The sequence below is a fragment of the Aptenodytes patagonicus genome, chromosome 27 (assembly GCF_965638725.1).
Source record: "Aptenodytes patagonicus chromosome 27, bAptPat1.pri.cur, whole genome shotgun sequence".
Taxonomy (NCBI): domain Eukaryota; kingdom Metazoa; phylum Chordata; class Aves; order Sphenisciformes; family Spheniscidae; genus Aptenodytes; species Aptenodytes patagonicus.
In genome coordinates this window covers 1,950,977-1,972,721 of record NC_134975.1, presented here as the reverse complement: position 1 = coordinate 1,972,721, position 21,745 = coordinate 1,950,977, and the positions used below count along the sequence as shown (strand labels likewise).

At 60.9% G+C, this 21,745-nt stretch overlaps 1 protein-coding gene across 5 annotated transcripts; it reads left to right on the top strand.

The window, feature by feature from the left end:
* Positions 1–3,629: 3,629 nt before the first annotated feature.
* On the top strand, positions 3,630–20,792 carry POU6F1 (POU class 6 homeobox 1). Of its 5 annotated transcripts, none has more exons than XM_076360466.1 (12): positions 3,630–3,651; positions 8,505–8,607; positions 11,335–11,431; positions 12,253–12,451; positions 14,299–14,420; positions 14,877–15,102; positions 15,847–16,082; positions 16,476–16,604; positions 16,806–17,024; positions 18,056–18,194; positions 18,616–18,790; positions 19,658–20,792. In XM_076360466.1, the coding sequence occupies exons 3-12, from the start codon at positions 11,378–11,380 to the stop codon at positions 20,001–20,003; spliced, it is 1,845 nt and encodes a 614-aa protein (XP_076216581.1). In that variant the 5' UTR covers positions 3,630–3,651; positions 8,505–8,607; positions 11,335–11,377; the 3' UTR covers positions 20,004–20,792. The 5 variants fall into 5 exon arrangements, with proteins under 5 accessions (XP_076216581.1, XP_076216577.1, XP_076216580.1 ...); XM_076360462.1 differs by having other exon boundaries at positions 8,505–8,611; XM_076360465.1 differs by lacking the exon at positions 3,630–3,651 and adding an exon at positions 3,683–3,725 and having other exon boundaries at positions 8,505–8,611.
* Positions 20,793–21,745: the final 953 nt, after the last annotated feature.

The window sequence follows — 21,745 nt, the reverse complement described above, 5'->3', positions numbered from 1 at the left end:
CCTCGGCGTTAACCTCCGCCAGGCGTTAAGCGCTCGCTTAATTCCTGTTGAATCTGAGCGTAGGCTGCTCATCAGCACTAGATATCGTATTAAGTTGGCACTAAGAGGCTAGGCTAGTCTAAGTGACGTTAATTCCAGAAACCTTTCTGTGCGCGCGGGAGAGGACGTGGGATGGATTTAGCCTGGGAAGAACCGCTCGTGGTATTTGCACTTTTTTAACGGGGACGCCTGCTCCGTCCGTGCTAATGTATATATTCCCTCACGGATGATGGGAAGAGCGCTGTGGGAGCGGGTTGGGAATATCTTACGATGAACTCCAAAAAAGGTGTGTTGTGAGGCAAGGATTTACATTAGCCCGGTAGCTTTTTCTGCAGGGAAAGACGGATGGTGTAATTCTCTCCAGCTAATAGGGATGGGAAAGAAGTAAAAATAATTCAGCTTTATCAAGCCGTGCTCGTTTTTAAGAGGTGCCAATAAGTGAGATGTTATGCTGGAGTTTTTGTCCTTTTTTTTTTCCCCCTCCCTCTTTTCCTGCCAGGAGATAAGAAGGAAGTTACAACTATAAAATTGTAAAAGATACAGAAGGCAAGATAATAATATACCCTGCTTCCAAACAAGCTATAATTGGTCCATAAGTTGGCTGGAAAAGCCGCAGGATTGCACCTGCGCTTCTAATGAGCTTTGCAATTACAGAAATAGTTTTCTTCCTTCTTTTAATTACGTAGTGACGAGGTTAAAGTTGCACCTGAGTTCCCTTTATGGCACTTATTTCCTCCCTCCTTCACCCAGTCCACAAAAAAAAAGTCCCTCCGAGCTGGCAGACGAGTCCCCGGGACCAGGAGCTAATTCACAAGCGGCGTGCCTCGCACAAGTCTGCGCGATCACGCCTGGAAATTTAAATTACCAGTAGGATTCGGAGAGCCTCCGGTAGCATATTCCCTCTCGGAGATACCCAGAAGCAAATCGCGTCCTCGTCTTGTGAACTGTTATCGCCTGTTGATTGCTTCACCCCCAGAGCGGCCCTGCAGCCTCCCAGCTTGACGCTCCGACCATGCACCGTCGGTGAGCGAGCACGAGTTCAGGGCAGCCACGAGCGCCGGCAGCCGGCGCGATCCCCGTTATCGGGCTGTGGCGTGTCCCGTTGTCCCTGCAGGAAGGTGCTGCTGCAGGCAAGGTGGGTGCTAGTGGCTACGTGCATCCTCATTTTTGGGACTCCACGGGTGTCCCAAGGTCCTGTACGTGCCGGTCAGGGAGCTGTCAGCTCCCCTTTTAAATAAACCCCATTTTCAGAGCAGCTCTAAGCGTGGGCTCCAAAGTCCCCCGGACTCTTTCGAGCCCGAAGGAGGGCAGGACTCCGCTCGCCCCTGGGACGTGCAGCCCTGGAGGGTCGGACACGACCCCGCTGCAGCCCGGCGCGGGGGGCGGGATGCCGGCCGGCTGGCCGGCGCGCGGAGCTCAGCCTCCTGCATATTATGCTGGGAGGCTGGATCTGAAGCTAATGCTATGCCGGGAAGATGGAGCGTCTTGAATTATTACTGTGGCTTCCCCGGGCGAAGGCAGGCGCTGCTCCCGCCCAGGCCCCTGCCTCCAGCTCCCGCTTTAAAGCCTCAGCAAGGTTTTTGGGGCTTAAACCAAAGCCCCGAGCCCTGGCAGGTAGCGGGTTCGGCACCGGGGCTCTATCCCAAGCCGTGGCCCTGGAGGAAAGTGGATAACGGCAGGGGGTGAAGGGGAACAAATGGAATCCTTTGTGCTGCCCCGGGGTGGTTCACGTTAATGTGATGATTAATGTATTAATTTATGATGATGAAATGCTGTATTAGGGTTTTGATGAGCCGGCTCAGAGCTGGGTTCAGGAGGGCTGCTCCGGGCATGATCCTGTGGGGTGGTGCAGAGCCAGGGGCTCCTCCCGACACCCACCCCGGCAAACTGGGGACATGGCTGCTTGGGGTTTGCAAAGGGTGACCCCAAAGCTGGGGGGGTGCTGCTGGGAATGGGGTCAGGGGGCTTTGGGTTTTGGGAGAGTCAGGGATTTAACCGGGCTGGGGTTTGGGGGGAAGTCTGGGATTTTGGGGGAGTTGGTGGGAGGCTGTGGGTTTTGGGGGGTCCTGGCACTTCGGGGTCTGGGTTTTAGGGGAGTCTGGGATTGGGCACATCTGGGGATTGGGGGATCTGAGTCTTGTGGGGGTCTGGGATTTGGGGGGCTCTGGCTTTCAGAGGGGGGCAGTGATTTGGGCTCCAGTATTTGGCTTTTGGGACCTTCTGGGTTTTTGGGACAGGACTGAGGACGTCTGGGATCTTGGCCCTGAGTTTGGGGGAGTTCTAGGTTGGGGGGGGAGGCTCTGGGTTTGGGGGTGCTCTGGACTTGAGATGGCCTGGGTTGGGAGGTTAGGAGATCTCCAAGCTGGGAGGTGCTCCAGACTGGGTTTGGGGGTGACTCTGGGGGATCTCCAGGCTTGGGGTGCTCTTGTTTTGGGGAGTTTGGGATTTGGGGAGGCTCTGATTTGGGGGGGGGGGGGGATGTTCTGGTTTTGGGGAGTCCCGAGCTGTGGAGCTCTGACTTTGGGGGTCTCAGGGGGCTCTGGTTTTGAGGCCTGGGGGCTGGAGGGAGGTCTGGTTTCAGGCTCTTGGGGCTGAGGGCTCTGATTTTGGGGTCTGGAGGGAGCTCTGGTTTTTGGGTCTGGGGAGCTTTGACTTTGGGGGTCTTAGGGCTGGAGGAGGGAGCTCTGGCTTTGGGGTGGGGGTGGGGGCTCTGACTTTGAAGTCTGGGGGAGCTCTGGTTTGGGGGTCTTGGGGCTGGGGGCCCTGGCTTTGGGGGCTGGGGGGGCCTCTGGTTTGGGGGTCTCAGGGCTGCGGGGGGTTCTTGGGGCTCAGGCTTTGGGGTCTGGGGGGTCTTGGGGCTCTGGGTTTGGGGGGTTCTCTGGTTCGTGGGGCTCAGGGCTGGGAGCTCAGGCTTTGGGGTCTGGGGGGTCTCTGGTTCAGGGGCTGGGGGCTCTCTGGTTCAGGGGCTGGGGGCTCAGGCTTTGGGGTCTGGGGGGGGTCTCTGGTTCAGGGGTCTCAGGGCTGGAGAGGGCTTGAGGCTGGGAGCTCAGGTTTTGGGGTCGGGGGGGGGGGCTCTGGTTCGGGGTCTCGGGGCTGGTGGGGGGAGGGCTGGGGGTTCTGGGGGGGTCTGTGGTCCGGGGGTGGGGGGGCCCCGTGCGCCCCCGGCGGCGGCGGGGGGCAGCGCGGCAGCCCGGCGGATGCGGCAAAGGCCTGCGCATAAATTATGTTCATGACGCAGCAGCTAAAAAATCCCCCCGGAGGAGGGAAAAGAAAAAAAAAAAAAACCACTCCACCCCGCGGGAAAAAAACCACCCCACAACCCATCCTCCCCCCCACACCCCAAAACCGTCCCCACCCCGAGGTGCCCCCCCCCTCCCCCCCCCCCGGGCACGGGGCCGGGGGGTCCCGGGGCCGCTCCCCGCCTCCCGCCGCCCTCCTCGCTGCCTCCCTCCCCTTTGTGCCGCCGCCGCCGCCGCTGTGAGATGAATTTTTAATTATTCCCCGGCAGAGGGGAAGGCGCGGAGCAGCGCGGAGCGGCGCGGAGCGGCGCGGATCCCCCCCCCCCCCCCCCCCTCCCCGCCCCCCCGGCGAGCGCCCAGCCCCGGCGGCGCGGTGAGTGCGGGGCCGGAGCGGGGCCGGGGCCGGGCGGGGGGCGGCGGGCCCCGCCGCGGTGAATATGCAATGCCGTAATTAGCATAATTTATATATTTATGATAAAGAGTGATGGGGGGGGGGGAACCGGCGCGGAGGGGAAAACGGCGGAGAGCGGGGTGCAGCGCTGAGGGGGGGGGGGGACACACTGGGATTTTGGGAGGGGGGGGATGCCTGGATTTTGGGGGGGAAAGGCAGGTCGGTGGGGTTTGGGGGGGCATGGGGATTAGGGGGGGGGCAGTGGGACTGGGGGAGCGTCACTGGGTTTGCGGGGGTAGTAAATTGGGGAGGACTGGGGACACACACACTAAGAGTGGGGATGCAGATGGGGGGCGGTGAGGGAGTGATGGGGGGCACCGGAGTGGGGGGGGTTAGGATTAGGGGGTGCCAGGGGAGACCACGGCTAGGTGGGGGTCCCTGGGGGGACCCCGGAGCTGGGGGTGTCCAGGAAAGGGGGAAAGAGGGGGCTGGCGAGCCCCAGGGCAGGGAAAGGGGGTGACTGCCCTGGGGAGGGCTCGGGGGGGGGCAGGAGAAATTTGGAACTGTGGATGATTGGTTGCGGGGTGCAGGAGAGGAGAAACAGGGCTGGGGGTGAACAGTCCTGGGGGGGGCAGGACAGGAGCACAGTGTTAGGGTCCTGCCGGGGGAGGGCAAAGGGACCCCCGGGGTGGAGACGAGGGAGTGGCTCTGCCCTTGGGGTGCGGGTGCCGGGGGGGTGCAGGTGCCAGGCAGGGATTTGGGTGCCCAGGCACTCCGGGGGGGGTGGGCAGAGCCCCGGGGGGGCGGACGCTGCAGCTGGGGGGGTGGATGGACAGTAGGGCTGGGGGGGGGGGTACAAGGGCATTTTGGGGTGCTCCAGCACAGTGTGGGGCAGGGCATGGGGTGCTGCGAGGGATTGGGGGGGCTGTGCACCCCTGCAGGGGGGTCACTGCTCCGGGGGCAGCTCCCACAGCCACCCTGAGCCCCTCGGTTTGCGTTTTGGGGTGGGGAGGACCTTCCCTGGGTGCTGCAGAGCCCCGGCTGGCAGAGGTCCGACAGCGCAGGGGTGGGGGGGACTGTACGGGGTACGGTGGATCCCGACCTTCCGGGGGGGGCGAGAAATGCAATGGGGGGGCTGCGTTGGCTCCTTCCCCGTGGAGGGGAGGAGAGGGGCCGTCCCCCCCGCTTAGGGCCGTCCCCAGCACCTGCAGCCACGGCCATCTCGGGGTCAGGCTTGGTCTTCAGCTGAGGAATCCTGCCTTAAAAGCCCCCAAAGGGGCAATGAGGGGCAGGGCGCTGCCCCCCACATTGCATTTCATGGGACTATGGTCCCATGGCTCAGTGGGGACGTCCTGTGCGCCCCGAACCGACCGTGATGTCCCTCTGAGATGTCCTGGGCCCTTGAGGTGGCTTCCAGTCCCGTGGCGTTGTCAGGACAGGGAGTGATTGATGCTCCGGGCGCTATTTTGGGGGAGGCAGATGGGAGCTCTGAGTGCACTGGTTTGGGAGATCCAAAATCTGCTCCTGGTTTTGCCACGCTCCTCCGGCGTGACCTTGGGAGGTGAACTTAATCCCGTCATCTCTTCCGTCTATGTGTAGCGGGAATAAAAATACTTTCCTGTCTCTCCGGAGAAAGGAGCAGATTCCTGGGAAGTCACCGTAAGCTGATCCGGCTGCTCCCCGTGCCGGGCACCGCACAGCAGCCGGCAGGACGAGCTGGATGGGGTTTGCATTGCAAACAGGAAGCGAAGAGGGGAACCCCATCACCCTCAGCACGGCCACACAGGCAGGAGGTTTTATTTGGGATCAGGCTTTTGCCCCAAAAACCCTGCGAAGGTGGGAAGCAAAGCAAAGATGAAGAGATTCAACCAAGGCTGCACAGCCCGGCGGTAGCGGAGCAGGATGCGGCGCCCCGGTCTCCCGTGCATCTTCCCGTTCATGAAAAAACACGCCATGGCCGGGAGAAAAATGTTTCTCTTTAATGGAGCAAAGAGGATTTTGCAAATAATGGAATTAAACCGCCAAACTGGCAGGAAAGCCTGGTCAACTGGTTTCGGGTTTTCCCCCTTTTTTCAAGCAGGTTTTGGGACCCTCCGCTGGGTATTTCCTCTCCCTTGCCTGGGCAGCAGACGCTCTGATGAAGCGATTAAAGGTTCACCTGTATTTCTGCTCGGTATCGGAGCGCCGGAGCGAGCTGCGCTTGCGCCGGGGCTCGTCCCTGGCAGCTTTACGCAGGCTGGGGCCAAATCGATGCCAACCCACCTCTCCATCTCCTGCTCCCGTGCCGTTTGCATCTCTCGAGCGAGATAATCTAGGCTGGGAAGCGCCCGCTACGTGTCAGCAGCTCCATTTTCTCCACTGATGCAAATTCCCTTCCCGAGCCGGCTCCTGCCCCGGCAGGCTCCCCACGGCCACGCATCCGGGCTCGACGTAGCCCCTCGGTTTGCTTGATAAACTTTATGATCACCCCCGAGCGGCCCCCGCTGCGCCTTTTCACTGGCGTTGGAAGATGAGTTGGGCCGGTAGATGAGTTTTCCCAGACTCTCCTTCGGGATTCGGCTGCCCCAGCCCTGGCACGGTGTTTTCCAGGCATGAAGTTGACTCAACACTGTGGATGAGGAACGCTGGGGAGCTGCCGTGTCTCCTCCAAAAGCCTCCCAGCAGAAAAAAAAACCCTCTGTCTTAAAAAAGATTTCAGCGTCCTGACGGTACGGATGCCGCCAGCTTTCCCTTACAGCCCCGATCTTCTGGAATTTTACAGCTGGCTGTAAAACCGTGCTCAGCAAGGCTCTACATCGGCTGTCTGCAGTCCTGTGCCCGGACCCAAAGTCCTGCCGTGGTACCACGCTGGGGGGGGGGGTGGGGGGGTGGAAATGGGGTAGAAATTAGATTTCTATCATTTTGCTGCTTGGCGGAAGGGTTTTGATTCGGAGGTTGGGGCTGACCGGTTCGGCTCCTCTCCCACCAGAAGAAAATGCCCGGTTTTCTTTTTCCTCCTGGCTCGCGGAGGGTGAGCTCGGGTGCAGGGATGCTCGCCAGGCAGCCCCGGGACGCGTGTCTTCGTCAGAGATGGATGGCCTTGAGGTCTGCCGGCAGCAATGCGTCGTGTCTCGTCCCCTGCCTCGGTTTCCCCATCAGTAAACGCAGGAAAGTCTTAAAAGTGATAAAGTTTAGAAGGGTCAAAAGGCATTTTAAGAGGGAAGCTGATTTGTGAGGAGGGAAAAAAAACCTTGCAAACTGCTCGGGTGCGCTTGGGTCCAGGTCTCCACCACTGTGACACCTGGAAATATGCTTTGAAAAATAATTCCTGCCGATGGCATTGTTTCCGGCCTGGATCTTTCTGCTCCGAACGCGGTGAAAAAAATCATGCGAGCTGGCGAGACCGCGGCGAGGGATGCTTGGGGCTGCGTTGTTACCATAACGCTTCATTGCCAGGGAGCGGGACCACGACCTGGACCTGGTCCCCCTTTGCATCGGTGACGGCTTTGCCGGGAGGTGTCGGGGTGTCTGTACCTCCGCGTGCATTTGCACGCTTGCCCTGTTGGGGTGTGACGGTGCAAACCCGCCTCGGGGCAGGAACCGGTGTCTTAGCGCCGGCTTTTAGGGCTCGTCTACCTGAAGCTGGTGTCTGCTTATGGGGCGTTCAAACTCCTCAGCCTGGGATCGGAGTGTCCGTCCAAAGGAATTAATCCAGGATAACGACAGCGGGTAATTAGCGAGCTGTAGCCGTGTCCAAAATGTCTCCGGCGCGGAGCGGGTTTAATTAACCTCTTAGGGTTTCTCACCTGTGGCAAAGTTTGTTCAAACTTAGATTTCCACCCACTTGGGATCCAAGTGGCTGCGTCTCTGACTCATCAACACTTGTAATTAACACAGCAATTATATTCACAGTGAGACTCAGAGCATCTTAAATTATCCTTCCCTTTTTTTTTCCCCCCCTTCTTTTTTTTTTTTTTAAATATTATTATTATTATTTTGTGCATTTCATTTCCTTGCCGCCATCTGTTGCGAAATGGCTGTCTTCTTGCTGCGTGCGCTTAACACCACCATCTGGACAAATTATTTGTCCCATTAATTGCAGGAAAAAAAAAAAAAAAAAGAAAAAAAAAAAAAGTGTGAAGAAACTAAATGAAATGGTACTGCCGACCTGCCGAACGTCTGCTAAAGGAGAAGCAGCCCACTCCGAAATCCGAAGCACGCCGCCAAACTGCATCGAGCCTGACATTATGAAATGTCTGTTTGATCGTCTAGCGCGCTAATTGGTCTCTTTGCACGGCACTGAGGAAAAAATCGCTCTCTCCTCTTCTCTCCGCGTTATTTGAGTCTTCCCCCATGGGGCAGGCCTGAACAGATCTGCGGCTCGCACGGAGACAAATGCAGCGGTCGGAGCAGGGATATTATTGCCCTCTTCAGCCTTTCGCTGCTCCGGTCGTGCTAGAATAAATCTGCGGTTCTGAGAGAGGCTCTTTAACTTAGACTGGGATGGATGGGGATGGGTAGCAGCGAGGTCTGGTGTTCGCAGCGGTGTTCGGTGCTCCTTACGTCGGCAAACTCCGAGGCTCTGAGAAAAGCCAACGTGTGCGTTAACTTTTCGGTACCACAGGCTTTAGGGGCAGCTCCCCGATTCAGCTTGAGTTCCCAAAGCTCCTCTGCCCTTTGACAGCGATGAGGAGCAATAAGGGAGGATTAAGTTGCGAGGATGGGGATGTTTTGGAGTTGTCCCCTCTCACCAAGAGCCTGGCGCGCGGGATCCTGTTGCTCCTCAACGCTTTCGGGGAGCGCGGGAGCAGGCAGAGCTCAGCACCGAGACAGCTCTGGTTTTTCTTTCCCTACAGCTTAAACCCGGAGTGCCGCAGCCCAGCAGCCCGCCCCGAGGAGCAGGACGCAGCAGCCAGCCCCGTCTCCTGCCGGGAGTGTCCTTTCACCCCAGAGCAAACAGTGAGTGAGTACCCGGGGCTGCCGCCTCTCCCCACGCTGCCCTGGAGATCACTGCAGCCTCGGTCATCCCACGGGATTTTGGCTCCGGGCTCCCCACGCAGCAGCCCGCTGCTCCCCATCCGCTCCAGGCTCAGCTCTCCGGGTGGTTTTGGGGTTTGGATGTGCCAGGGCTGTGCAGGAAGGGTCTCCCCGCGGACCGAGCAGCCCCTCGGCTGCCCCTTCCCTTCCGACTGCAGTCGCTGTGCCCTCGCCTGCCAGTTTGGGATCCCAGTTTGGGCTCAACTGCCCCCTCTAATGAAGATCCCTATGTGACAGCCGGGGAGCGATCCCTGGGGCAGCGACGGTGGCAGGGAGGTGATGGGACGAGAGCAAGAAGCTTTCCCACCTCTTCCAGGCTCAGGTGTAGGAAAATGCTGCCACAAGACGCTGGGGGGTTGCTCCTCGTTAGCAAAGCCCCAGGGGCTGCTCTGCTTGCGCCAGGACCCATCCGGGCCAGCGTGGTCCAGTGATGCAGCGGGAAGATAAAGTGATATATAGCAGCTACCTGGAGCAAGTGGATCGCACCCCGTGGGGTGAATTCAGCAGGACAGAGAGTCAGAGCCCCCCCTGTGCCCCCAACAACTCTCCCCATTGCCAGCTACTCTCCAGAGAAGTTCAGAAAGCTCCTCTGGAGCGTTTTCCTTCCCTTGCTGGCTCTTCTTGCAGCGGGACACTTTGCACCTTTGTTTTGCCGGTTTGCCTGCGCTGCCTGCCCCTTGCAGGCGGCACAGATACCCCTTGCTCCGGCTTCCTTTCCGTTTGCCGGGCTCTGGCTGCTGGAGAGCTCATTAACTTTTAATAGTGCCAGCTGCCTGCATAAGCCACTCACTCGTCCCTTGCTCTCTTCTCTGTTGCACTAGAATAAATTGTTAATTAAACTGTGCACCGGCATCCCAAGGTGTTTGCCTGCTCTGAAGCTAAGGCCAGGTTTAAAAATTCACGGCGGCTACAGGAGATTAGTCACCGGCTGCTCTAGAAGTCCTCGCTGAATCTGGCCGCGGGGCTGGTTCTGGGTCCTGCGTGGATTTTTTGGTTGAGCCTGGCAGGGCCGAGGAAGGCGAGTGGCTGGCGAAGGAAGTAGCCCCGTCTCTGCTGGGACCCCAGGCGTCACTTCACGACAGATAATAAATAACGAGTGGTGTGTACGAAAGCCAGCCTAAGGGAATTAGATGCTCGGCCCCTGTTGAGTTTCCAATGAGAATTTAGCTCTTAATTCAATTTAGGCCCCTTTGGATCAACACGATCCAAATAACTATGTTTACTAATTGCATACAAATGCCGGCTCCGGCTCAGGATATGCTCGGTGGCCTCAGCAGGAGCCTGGTGGCTTCTGAGACGCAGAGAAATGATAAAGGGCTCATAAAACGGCACCGGGGGATGTCCCCTGGATCCTGGAAGTGCCTCCTGGGCTGATGTGATGGGCTGATGTATCGCAGCGGAGCAGAGCGGCAGGGGATGCCTGCACCGCGCCGGATTCCCTGGCAGAAGTAAAAACCGATGGATGAAATGCACTAACACAAGTTTGGGGCTGAAATTCCCTTTTGACGAGTTGTGAGCCCAGGGAGGCTCTGCCGGAGCTCTGCCTCCGTTTAACACGCTCGGCTTTGCAGAGCTTGCCAAGGGCTGGGCTGGCTGGTCAGTGCAATGCCAGCATCCCTCGTGGGGCAGAGACAGGATCAGGCCCAGGACAGAGGTGGTCAGCACCCAGGCTGGAGGTGAGCAGACGCTGCCCAGCGTTTTGGGACAGCTGGGGCAGGGAGAGCTGGGGTCTGGCTGCACCTACCAGTGTCAACATGCCCCCAGGCTCCCGAGCAGTTACGCAAACAAGGACACCTTCACACATGCATCGAGTAATTTTGAATGTCATCCAGGCTGGCTGGTTAAATGCATCCCCGAGACGTTCCTAATAAAAAATTCATAAGCCTCTTACAGAGGCAATTATGCTTCTGCAAGGCAGCGAGGGGACAATACGTGACCAAATGAGTTAATGAAGGGTGTTGGAAGAGGAAGAGTTGCGTTCCAACAGGTGTGCCGAGCCCCTTCCCTCCGTGAATGACTCGTTTCACCAGCTTAATGAAGTATCCCCATCAATTTAGGTCCCCTCAGGAAAGAGCAAATTGATGCTCCTAATTCTTGCAGCCGGCGTCGGGGGCTTGGGAGAGCTGCAAAGTGTCATGCGGAGACTTTGGCCTTCAAATAGGGAGCACGGGCAGTTTCACGTGGGCTTTGCCTGGTTTTTTAGGGTTTTCGAAGCAGGCTGTAGGAATCGCATCCTCATCTCCCAAAGGGAGAGGAGAGGGGGAAAGGCTTGGCCCTTGGAATAACCCTTCCCTTGCTCTGCTGCTTGTATATTTGATGCTCACCCAATAAATTACGCTACCCCACGTCCGTGACCTCTTTGCCAAGAGGACGGGAGGTGGTGGGAGGTACCCGAGACACCAAAGGCTCCCCCGGGGAGGAGCATGCGTCCCCACGGTGCGGGGCAGGAGGGCATTAGCAAGGTCTGCACTGCCCCGAATCGCAGCCGGGGCCAGCACAGAGCGGTGAGAGGTGGGTGGTAGAGCCAGAGAGGAGCGGGGAGGCGGTGGGAGAGACCAAGTTTGCTCTGCCCCCCGGCTCAAGCCAGCGTGTGACCCCCGAGCCACTCGCTGGGTCAGTGACAGACCCTCCCGTGTCCCCTGCTTGCAGCATGTGGAAGGTCTGAGCCCTCTCTCACCTTCGCTGGGACACCATGGACACCGAAGCCGTGCAGCCCCAGGAGGCTTCACTGACGGTCAACGAGCAGGTATGGGCATCGCCGGCTCCATCCCCGCTGCACCCCTTCGCACCCCACAAACGGGAGGGCCAGGGGGTGGGGAGTTGGGGTTCAGCAACAGCCTGAGCCCCACTGCGTGGGGTGAAAAACCACCTTGTACCTGCCCCACGCTCACAACCAGCCCGTTTGCCCCCACGTTCAGCTCCATCTTTTGGAGCGTGGCTCCCCCATCTCAGTTTTTTTTAACGATGAAGAGGAGGCGCGAGGTCCTTGTCCCGGCAGCCCGGCGAGGCTGTGGGTGCTGTTTGCAAGAGATCTTTGCTCCGGGTTTTGCCTGCCTGCAGCTGCGGGAGAGCTGTAGGAGGAGCAGGTATCTCTGCTCGTCACTCCCTGTGAGTCCCCAAGTAATGTCACACAGGGGAAATCGTACCGTGATTCCAGAGGGCTGGCCCGACCCTGGGTCAGAGCCGCAGGGTTGTAGATCAGCACTTGCTCTAGTGCTGCAAATACGGTGCTGCCGGCTCTGCCGGGGGTGCTGCGGCCGCTGGCAGCCGTGTTTTGCCTGCTGAAGATGTCATCCGCCGATGCCCGCGGAGCTGGGGTTATCAGAGCCCAGAAGCCGCTGATTAACTAAAGCAGCGAGGTGCTGGGGGGGGGCTGCGATCCCCCCCATCCATCCCTCCTTGAGGGGACGGGGTGGGCTCTGCTTGGTTTGTTTTAAGGGTCACCCTAAGACTTCTCCCGCAGGGCAAGGGGAGCTGCTTCGCTCTGCCCTGGGGTGCGTGGCCCGGGGGACACCGCTGTGGGGTCGGGTGCCTGGAGCTGATGGACGTTTTGGGGCACATTTGCAGGTTATTGTCATGTCCAGCCATGAAACCATCCGAGTGTTGGAGGTCGGCGTGGATGCCCCGCTCCCAGCCGAGGAGGACCGGAAAGCCTTGGAGATGCCACCAGGGGAGGTAGCGCGGGGCTCCCCGGGAGAGACCGGCCACCCAGGCAGAGAGGATGGCCCAGCCAGCACCCAGAGCTCATGCAGCGGGGAGGCGGCCGGTAAGACACTTTCCTTCCCCGGGGCTCATTCCCTGGGCTGCCCCTGGCCCGTCCATCCCTGCAAGCGAAGTTGGGCTCTGGACCGCTGGGTCGGAGCCGGGAGGATGAGCTGTGCACCCATCGGTGCCGGCAGACTCACACCCCGCTCTGGAGCATCCCCGTCCCCGGCTTAGGAGTTAGCAAAACCGATTCCTTCTCCGGGAGCTGATGGGGAAAAGCGTCCTGCACTGAGGACAGCCCTCAAACATGTGCTTAAAATAGAGAGGACATTTGTCGACGAGGTGTTTTGCTGCGGAGCTCAGTTTTCCTGCAGCCACGTAGAGCAGGGGCTTGGGTTTCCTCTCCCCCTCGGCCCGGGGTGCTGAGCTCGCTGCCGGTGCATCCCTTCTCGCACGGGAATGCAGCTCTGGAAATAAGCCTCCGGGGAGATCCCGCTTTATTCCTCGCTGCTTTTTGGCCAGCACCCCAATCCTCCTGCAGATCCATCCTGAATCCGCCCGCAAGCGCAAGTCCCATCCCCTCTCCTGCCACTCTTGTGCTTTATTTATTGATGGGACTTTTCCCTGGTTGTCACCTCCGTGCTGTATTCAGAGCACGGCCAGATCCCCCCGCTTTTGCCGAAAGAAAATGGGCAGGGTTGTACCTTGTTTGAGGCCGGTCGGTAAGAGGAGGAGGCGAGTGTCCCTCTGCGCTGGGGGATGCTCCGCTCCTGCTGCCGCAGGCTGGAGGGGAGGAAAAGCACGGCAGGCTACGCAAAACCCATCGGACCCGGCAGCATCGCTGCCCCGTAGCACGGTCTTTGCAATTTGGGAAGCGCCGGGTGTTATCTGTGCTCGGGTTTGGTAGGAAATTTTGGGGGGGGAGGGGGGAAAAAGGGCTTTTTTAAATCTTCCAGACCTGTAGTTATTTCTGGGCGAGGAACCAAACCCAAGAAACGTCTGGCTCTTAGCTGAGAAAAGTATTTATTTGGTAAAACTTTTTTTCTGCCAAAGGAAAAGGCAGGAAAAGGGTGTTTTTCTTTTTACAAAATTAGAAGAGGATTAAATGGATTTTATACTCGAGGGTTGCCATTATTAGAAGTTGAGCAGAATAAATACAAGAGGTTGCTCAAAAAACAAGTAGGTCTTTTGCAAGTAATGAATATGGATTAGGACCAGGGTTTCCTCTTACTCGGATGTTCGCGATAACTAAGAAATATGAATATATTCTGTGAATTTGGGCGGAGGGTTGAAAAACACCAAACGAAGCTCAGCCCACAGGGAACCCCCCTCTGCCGGGCGCTGGCCGGGTGATCTCGGTCCCTTCCCTTTCCAGCTCCCCCTTCCCCGGTGAGCGGTTCAGGGGCTGACACCGCTTTAATTGCTGCTAATTTTGGAGCCGGCAGCTGGCGGAGGAAAATATCTCCTGCCGGATCCGGCAGCCCGAGAGAGGCGTGCACGGCCCAGCAAACCACTTACATGCGACCGCTCCTTTTTATCCCCTTAACCCCCCTGTTTGCCACGCTTATTCCTCCCCAAATCACCCAAACCTCTCCCTTCTCCCTCCTTTGCCTCCTCCCCAAAACATCCCATGAGAAGCCCCCAGACGCCCTTCCCCTGCATCCTGTAGCCTGGGCAGTGACTCCACCCTGGGGGACCCGGAGCGCTGCTCCCGAGGATGCCCCGTGCTGGGTTTCACGCCGGCTCCGTGGGGCTGCGGCTCCCCCGGGACACCCGCGGGAGGGTGTTCATTCCCTGGGAGCGCGTAATTTGGGTGCCCCCCACCCTCACCCCCATCCTTTGCACAGACGAGCTGCTATCGCTCAACCGGCAGCATCTCTCCAACCCGTCTCCTCTGCCCTTCCCCAGGCAAAGCCAAACCGGCGACTGGAGCATCCCCCAGCACCGTCCCCTCCGTCGGCACCTTCAGCCACGCCACGAGCCAGCAGCCGCAGACATTGGCCCCGCTGGCCGTGCAAGCCACCCCGCAGGTAACTACCCCGCAGCTGCGGAGCGGGCCGGGAGAGGGGGGAGAGGGCTGGGGTGGAGGGGGGGGGGGGGACACACAGTGGGGACCCCCGGGGAGGCGTCCGCTTGCTGTAGGCAAACCCCGAGGGCAGAGACGACCGCTCGTGGCGCGGGGTGTAGGACCTACGCCCCGAACCAAGGCGGTTTCCCTCTGCTTGGCGCCCTCGCCAAGGGCCTTGCGCCGCCGAGGTGCTGCCAGAGACGCGTCGGGTGGTTTGCAAGGGTGGGGGGGAATCCCCCCCGTCTCCCCACGGAGAAGGGGCTCCGCGGAGCTGGGAACCCAGCTGCTGAGATGGGAGGGACCCCGGGCCGCCCGGCCGCCGGGTCTACGCGCCCCTTTACAAAGACTTATGCTCCGCTGATGCTGTCTGCAGTGGCGTTGATTTTTGTTCTTTTTTAAATCTTGTTTACTTTTGCAGGTCTTGACTCAGGAAAACTTAGCAACAGTTGTGACAGGAGTAATGGTTCCAGCAGGGACAGTTACTCAACCTCTTCTTATCCCCATCAGTATTGCAGGTCAAGTGGCAGGTCAGCAGGGGCTGGCTGTGTGGACATTTCCTACAGCAACGGTCGCTGCCCTTCCCGGATTGACGGCTGCTTCTCCTACAGGGGGAATTTTCAAACCACCCATAGCCAATTTGCAAGGTAACCGGCGCTCTTCTGCTTTGCAGCCTCCTTAATTCGTCCTCCCCCAGCTTGTGCCGAATGCAGGCCGTCCTCTCCAGGAGGGGTCTGAAATGGCGTTTAATTCTGGGGACTTGTTTGCGGCTCCCCGAGTACAAGAGGTGCCGGGAGTGGGGGAGAAGGGGAGGGCAGGATGAGGATGGCGACAGGGAGGGAGGCAGCGCACAGGGATGGGAATGTGAGGTCCAGGTTAGATTTGGGGCTCTGGGTATGACACCCCGTTGCAGCGGGGGTGGTTCTTTAAAGGGGAGAGACCCGAGGCCATGAGAGCAGGGAGACGGGTGCCTCTCCGGCGATGCCCGGGGCAGGGTTCGTGCCCTTCCCTGTAAGAGGGAATCGTCTCCTCTTGAGCTCCCGCGAGGGAAGGAGCCTGTCCCAGGAGTGATTCGTAGACAGGGGAGATGGCGGGGCCCCGGAGGTGCCCCTCACCCTCTGTGCTGGCAGCAGCACCTGGTTTGGGTTAGACCCAGCGCTCCAACTGGGCAGGATGAGTCCTGCTGTAGCAGAGGGGCTCGGCTCTGCCGGTTACACGGGAGCTCGGGGGACCTTTCGCTGCGATAACACGAGCATGCAGAGATGAATCACCTGGTGATTCGGTTCCCTTTGGGAAGGGACAGTGAGCGGTGCGGGGGAACCGAGCTCAGGGTCTCGCCGGCGTCCCTGTCTCCCCCCGGCTCACGTTCTCTCCGTCTCTTTGCTTTGCAGCCGCCGCCGTACTGAACACAGCCATCCAAGCGCCGGTGCAGCCTGCCCAGCCGCTGCAGGCTGCGGTCCAGCCCCGGCCCCCTCTCCAGCCCCCCGGCGTCTTCCCCGCCGCGCCCGGCCAGCCCCCCATCCTGCCACAGCCCACTGCAGCGCCCACGCCGCCCACGGCCAAGCCGTTAGAGATGCAGACCCAGATCACCGTCCAACCTGCCGGATTTGCCTTTAACCCTGGCATAGTAAGGAGCCTGGCAGCCCGCGGCATGGAGCCGGGCGAGTTTGGCACCCGCTCCCCTTTATCCGGTGCCTTACGTGGCCGCAGAGAGCCACGAGAAGTCGTGCTTCCCCGGGGACGAAGCACTCTGGTTCAGCCATCATCTCCCGGGGGATCGTGCAAGATCCCAGCCTCAGTTTCCCCATCCCCGACGAACAACGAGCGACCGAGCAGGCAGCTTTGCTTTAGGCAAAATCTAAAGGATGGATTTAAGGACGTCAAGGGACTGCATCCCGTCACGGCGGCGAGGCAGGAGTCACCCTGCCACGGGAAAGGGGGTGGCCGGCCGTGCGCGGGGGGACGCGGTGGCCTGGGGTGCCACCCACGTCTCTGACTCCCGGCTTTCGGTTCTCCGCAGATCAGCGCGGCTTCTCTCGGGGGCCAAACCCAGCTCCTCGGCTCCTTGGCAGCCGCCCCCGTGATCGCAAACACCATCTCCAGCGTGCAGGGCATCACGGGCCAGATCCTGACCAATGCCCAGGGCCAGGTACCGCCGGGGAGGGACCTGCCCTTGCAAATCCAACGCCCCCACCGGCTGCCACCCCCCCACCCCCCCACCCCCCCCGGGGCTGTTTCTCCTGGGGAAGGAGGAGACGGACGCAGCCGGTGTGTGTGTCCCCCACCCCGGGGAAGGGCGTTTGCAGGTGCAACCCCCGCCCCCAGCCCTGGCTCTCCTCCCTTTGCCCAGGTGATCGGGACCCTGCCGTGGGTGGTGAACCCCCCCGGGATGGCGGCAGCCAGCCCTGCCCCAGCCGCTCTGCCGGCCCAGAACCTGCAGGTACAGACGGTGACGCCCCAGCTGCTGCTCAATGCCCAGGGCCAGGTCATCGCCACGCTGGCCGGCAGCGCCATCCAGGCGGCCGCCATCAAGAAAACCGGCACCCCCGAGCCCCCCTCCAAGAACGAGGTGAGCGACGGGCACGGGGCTGACAGCCGTGTGGCCAAAGGGCTGGCAGCGTCCCCGGCTGCGTGGCTTTGGGGATATGTGAGCGTCTTTGGGACCCGGCCACGTTGCTTTGGGAGCACGTGAGCGTCTTTGGGACCTGGCCCTGTGGCTTTGGGACCCAGACACATTGCTTTAGGAGGACGTGAGCATCTTTGGGACCCAGAAGCGTGGCTCGGGGACCCAGCCACGTTGCTTTGGGAGCACGTGAGCATCTTTGGGACCCAACCACGTTGTTTTGGGAGCACATGAGCATCTTTGGGACCAGGTCGCATTGCTTTGGGACCCAGCCACATGGCTTTGGGACCCGGCCGTATTGCTTTGGGAGCACGTGAGCACCTTTGGGATGTGGCCACATTGCTTTGGGACCCAACCACATTACTTTGGGAGGTCGTGAGCATCTTTGGGACCCAGCAGCGTGGCTTTGGGACCCAGCCATGTTGCTTTGGGATGTGGCCACGTTGCTCTGAAAGCACGTGAGCATCTTTGGGACGTGGCTCCATTGCTTTGGGACCTGGCCATGTCGCTTTGCGAGGACGTGAGCATCTTTGGGACCCGGCCACGTTGCTTTGGGACCCAGCCACGTTGCTTTGGGAGCCCGTGAGCATCCTCGGGACGTGACCCCTCCTGCCCCTCAGTGCTGCCCCGTGGGGCGTCCTGCCCTCTGTGCCCACCAAATTTCCCAGCTGGGATGGGAAAGACCAAGCCTCACCTTGGTGTGAGCAGAGGTGCTGGTCGCCCCCAAACCTACGTGGTGGGACACCCCAAACCCAGTACAGAATTGTCACGTCCCCACTCCCAGCACGGAGCTGGGTGGTTTCCAGTGTCACCTCTCCGTCCCAGCCTGTCTCACCTCCACCGTCAGCAAAAGCAACGCCGTGGCCGCTCTCCTGCCACCGCCCGGATGGAGCCGGGGGGCAGGGAGCAGCCTGGCCGTGGCGCTGGAAGAGGGGGAGCCCCCGCTCTGGGGGTGCTGACCCTCCCCTCTGCCCCAGGTCCAGCCCATCCAGCCGGCCCCGGCTCTCTCCCAGCCGGCCGTGGTGATGGCAAACCCTGCCCCGGCGGCGAAGGCTTCCTCCGCGCCCGTCCCCATCACCTGCTCGGAGACCCCCACCGTCAGCCAGCTGGTCTCCAGTGAGTCACGGCGGGGGATACTGGGGGGATGCCGGGGACTGGGATCCCCTGGGATGGGGGAGGATGCTGGGGATACGGGGGGAGGGGATACTGGGGGGATGCCGGGGACTGGGATCCCCTGGGAAGAGGGATACCAGGGTCTGGGATCCCCTGGGATGGGGGGAGGATGCTGGGGATACGGGAGGAGGGGATACTGGGGGGATGCCAGGGACTGGGATCCCCTGGGAAGAGGGATACCGGGGTCTGGGATCCCCCGGGATGGGGGGAGGGTGCTGCGCACCCACGCCCTGCATCCTTGGGGATGACCGCCGGCGCCCGGCCTTCGTTAGGGAGCCTAACGAAGGGGATGCTCCTTATGGTGGGGGGGGAGAGGCGGCTCCGTGGCCGTTTCACGGCAGCCCCCGCGTCCCTCCGCCGGCAGAGCCCCCGGCTCCCAACAGCAGCGCGGAGGAGGACGGGATTAACCTGGAGGAGATCCGGGAATTCGCCAAGAACTTCAAGATCCGACGCTTGTCCCTCGGCCTGACGCAGACGCAGGTGGGACAGGCCCTGACGGCCACCGAGGGACCCGCCTACAGCCAGTCGGCCATCTGCAGGTACCGGGGGGCCGGGGGCTGCGTCCTCGGGAGGGGGGAATCGGGGAAAAGGAGGAAAATTAGGGAGGAGGAGGAGAATTGGAGAAAAGGAGGAAAAGTATGGGAAGGGAGGAAAATGGGAGAAAAGGAGGGGAATTGGAGAAAAATAGAAAAATTGGAGAGGAAAGTTGGAGAAAGGGAGGAAAATTGGAGAAAATGGGGGAAATTAGGAAAGGGGAGGAAAAGAAAGTTGGAGAAAAGGAAAAATGGAGAGAAGGAGGGAAAACAGATAAAAGGAGGAAAAACGGATAAAAGGAGGAAAATTGGAGAAAGGGAAGAAAATTGGAGAAGAGGGGAAATTGGAGAAAAGGAGGAAAAATGGAGAAAAGGAGGAGAACTAGAGAACAGGAGGAAAATGGGAGAAAGGCAGGAAAATTAGAGAAAGGAAAATTGGAGAAAAGGAGGAAAATTGAGGGAAAGAAGGAAAATTAGAGAAAAGGAGGGAAGTGGGGAAAAAGGAGGGAAATCTGAGAAAGGGAGGCAAATTAGAGAAAAGGGGGAAATCGGAGAAAAGGAGGAAAATTGGAGGAAAGGAAAAATAGGGAAAGGGAGGAAAATGGGAGAAGAGGAAGGAAAATGGAGAAAGGGAGGAAGGCTGGGGAAAAGGAGGAAAAAAAGGAGGAAAATCAGGGAAAGGGAGGGAAATGGGAGAAAAGGAGGGTGGGTGGGGTCGCTGCCCACGAAGCTCCTCACCGCAGCCTCACTCCCCGCCGTGGTCTCGCCTGCCGAAAGCAGCAGTGCCCCCAACCCCGTCACGGTGTCCCCGCCCCGGTGCGTCCCCCCCCCGTCCTCGCCGCGTCCCTGAGGGCTCCTCTGTGCCCGCTGCAGGTTCGAGAAGCTGGACATCACCCCCAAGAGCGCCCAGAAGCTGAAACCGGTGCTGGAGAAGTGGTTGAGCGAAGCTGAGCTCCGTAACCAAGAGGGGCAACAAAACCTGATGGAGTTCGTGGGGGGGGAACCCTCCAAAAAACGGAAGCGCCGTACCTCCTTCACCCCCCAAGCCATCGAGGCTCTCAACGCCTACTTCGAGAAGAACGCCTTGCCCACCGGCCAGGAGATCACCGAGATCGCCAAGGAGCTCAACTACGACCGCGAAGTCGTCCGCGTCTGGTTCTGCAACCGCCGGCAGACCCTCAAAAACACCAGTAAACTCAACGTCTTTCAGATCCCCTAAATCGGGGACGGGGACGTCCGTGTCCCCCCCCCCCGCCGTTGCCCACCCCGACCTCCTGCCATCAGCACTTTCGCCACCGACTTCGTCCCCCAGCCCCGCGGTGGGTGCTGGGGTCTCCACCACCCCACCGTGCCTGTAGGTGTGTCCGTGTGTCCGTCTGTCCCCTTTCCTCCACATCACACATGACCTAAGCGTGTTCGCGTCGGGTGTCGCGCCTGCCTCATGCCTCCTCCTGCCTGTAACGTGCGTGGTGACAGACCCCCTGCCTGCACGCGCCGCCTCTCCTGCCCCCCAAGTGTCGCCCCACCCCCCCAAAAAAAGGAGTGATTTTCATTTTTTGGCCGTTTTCCTGTGTTTCCAAGGTAGCGTCACGGCTCGCTAGGGGTGAGCCCCAATTTAATTTTACCCCCTCTTTGATTTTGGCGGTCCCCCGCCTCCTGCCTGCTGGTGCGAGGGGCTTCTCGCTGCGACCCTCCCACCACAGGGACATCGCTGTGGGGTGGGGTTGGGGACTTCACCGGGCTCCCCACCGTCCCAAGAGGGTTTGGGGGGGGGGTGAACCCTGTAATGGAGGCAGCACCCCCTCCCCGCCTCCCCTGAGCCCGGGAGCCAGGCGGGTTGGGGGCTCCATCCCTCGCCCCCCTCCAGTCCGGGGAGCGATGGGGAGAGGTGATGGCTGGAGGGGGGAGGTTGGGGGGGGACGGGGAGGGGACCCCGGGTCGCCCCGCCGGGGACACGGCAGACTGATGCACTTGATGTAGTGGTGTGAAATAAACAGTATTTTTCTTTTTTCTTTTCCTTTCCCCTTTTTTCCGGGGTGGGGGGGGGGGGGGGTGGGGGTGGGGCTGCTCTTGGCACCCTGCCGTGGCTCCCCATGCCACTGGCACCCGGGTTTTCGGGGAAGCGGCTCCCGAGGATGGAGCCGGGCCGGTATCGTTCCCTGCGTCCCCGCTGCCGCCCCGGGAGGGAGAAAAGCACCCCCACCCCCCCCGGCCCGCTGCCGGCTGAGACCCACGCAACTCAGCGCACGCATGAGCCGGGGCCGGGACTCGAACCCGCGACCCTCCGGGAGGCGCCGCACGGACGCCAGCGCCCCACGCCGCGCCGCCCCCGGCCAATCCCCGCGCGGCGGGCCCGGCGCGAAGCTCTCCATTGGCTACCGCTCGCCGTGCGTCACCCGGCGGCGCGCGGCTCCCATTGGCTGGGCGCGGCGGCGGGGCGGGGCCGCTTCCCCGCTGGCGGCGGGGGCGGGGGGGTCCGCGGCGCCGCCGCCTCCATCTTGCGGGGGCCGCGGCCCGGGGCCCGCGGCGGGGCGGGAGCGGGCGCGGGCGCGGCGGGGCCGGGCCGGGCCGGGCCGGGCCGGGGAGGGGGGGGCTCTGCAGCGGGGCTCGGGGGGTGCGGCCCCTCGGGAAGGCGGCGCCTTGGGGGCGGCCGCGGGCAGCCTTTAAGGGGGGGCCTGGGGCTAGGGCGGCCCCTTGGGGGTCGGGGGGCGGCGGTGCGGGGGGGGTCCCCGCGGGGGGCAGCCCCTTGAGGGGGGTGTGTAGGGCCTGGGGGGGTCCCCCGGGGGTGCAGCCCCTCGGGGGGGGGGGGGGTGTCGGTACGGCTCGGGGTCCCCCGGGGGTGCAGTCCCTTGGGAAGGGGGCGAAGGGGTCTGGGGTCCGCGGAGGGTGAGGCCGCCTCGGGGGCGTCTCCAGGCCTCGGGGTGTTCGGGGCTGGCCGTGGCCCCTTGGAAGGGGGTGTGA

What these genes read in the sequence shown, in the direction of transcription:
- POU6F1 (XM_076360466.1), top strand. Translation starts at nt 11,378, where the DNA reads ATGGACACCGAAGCCGTGCAGCCCCAGGAGGCTTCACTGACGGTCAAC. An exon ending in TTGCCTTTAACCCTGGCATA is followed by an intron (nt 16,083 to 16,475) that starts GTAAGGAGCCTG and finishes GGTTCTCCGCAG; the next exon opens with ATCAGCGCGGCTTCTCTCGG. An exon ending in AGCCCCCCTCCAAGAACGAG is followed by an intron (nt 17,025 to 18,055) that starts GTGAGCGACGGG and finishes CCTCTGCCCCAG; the next exon opens with GTCCAGCCCATCCAGCCGGC.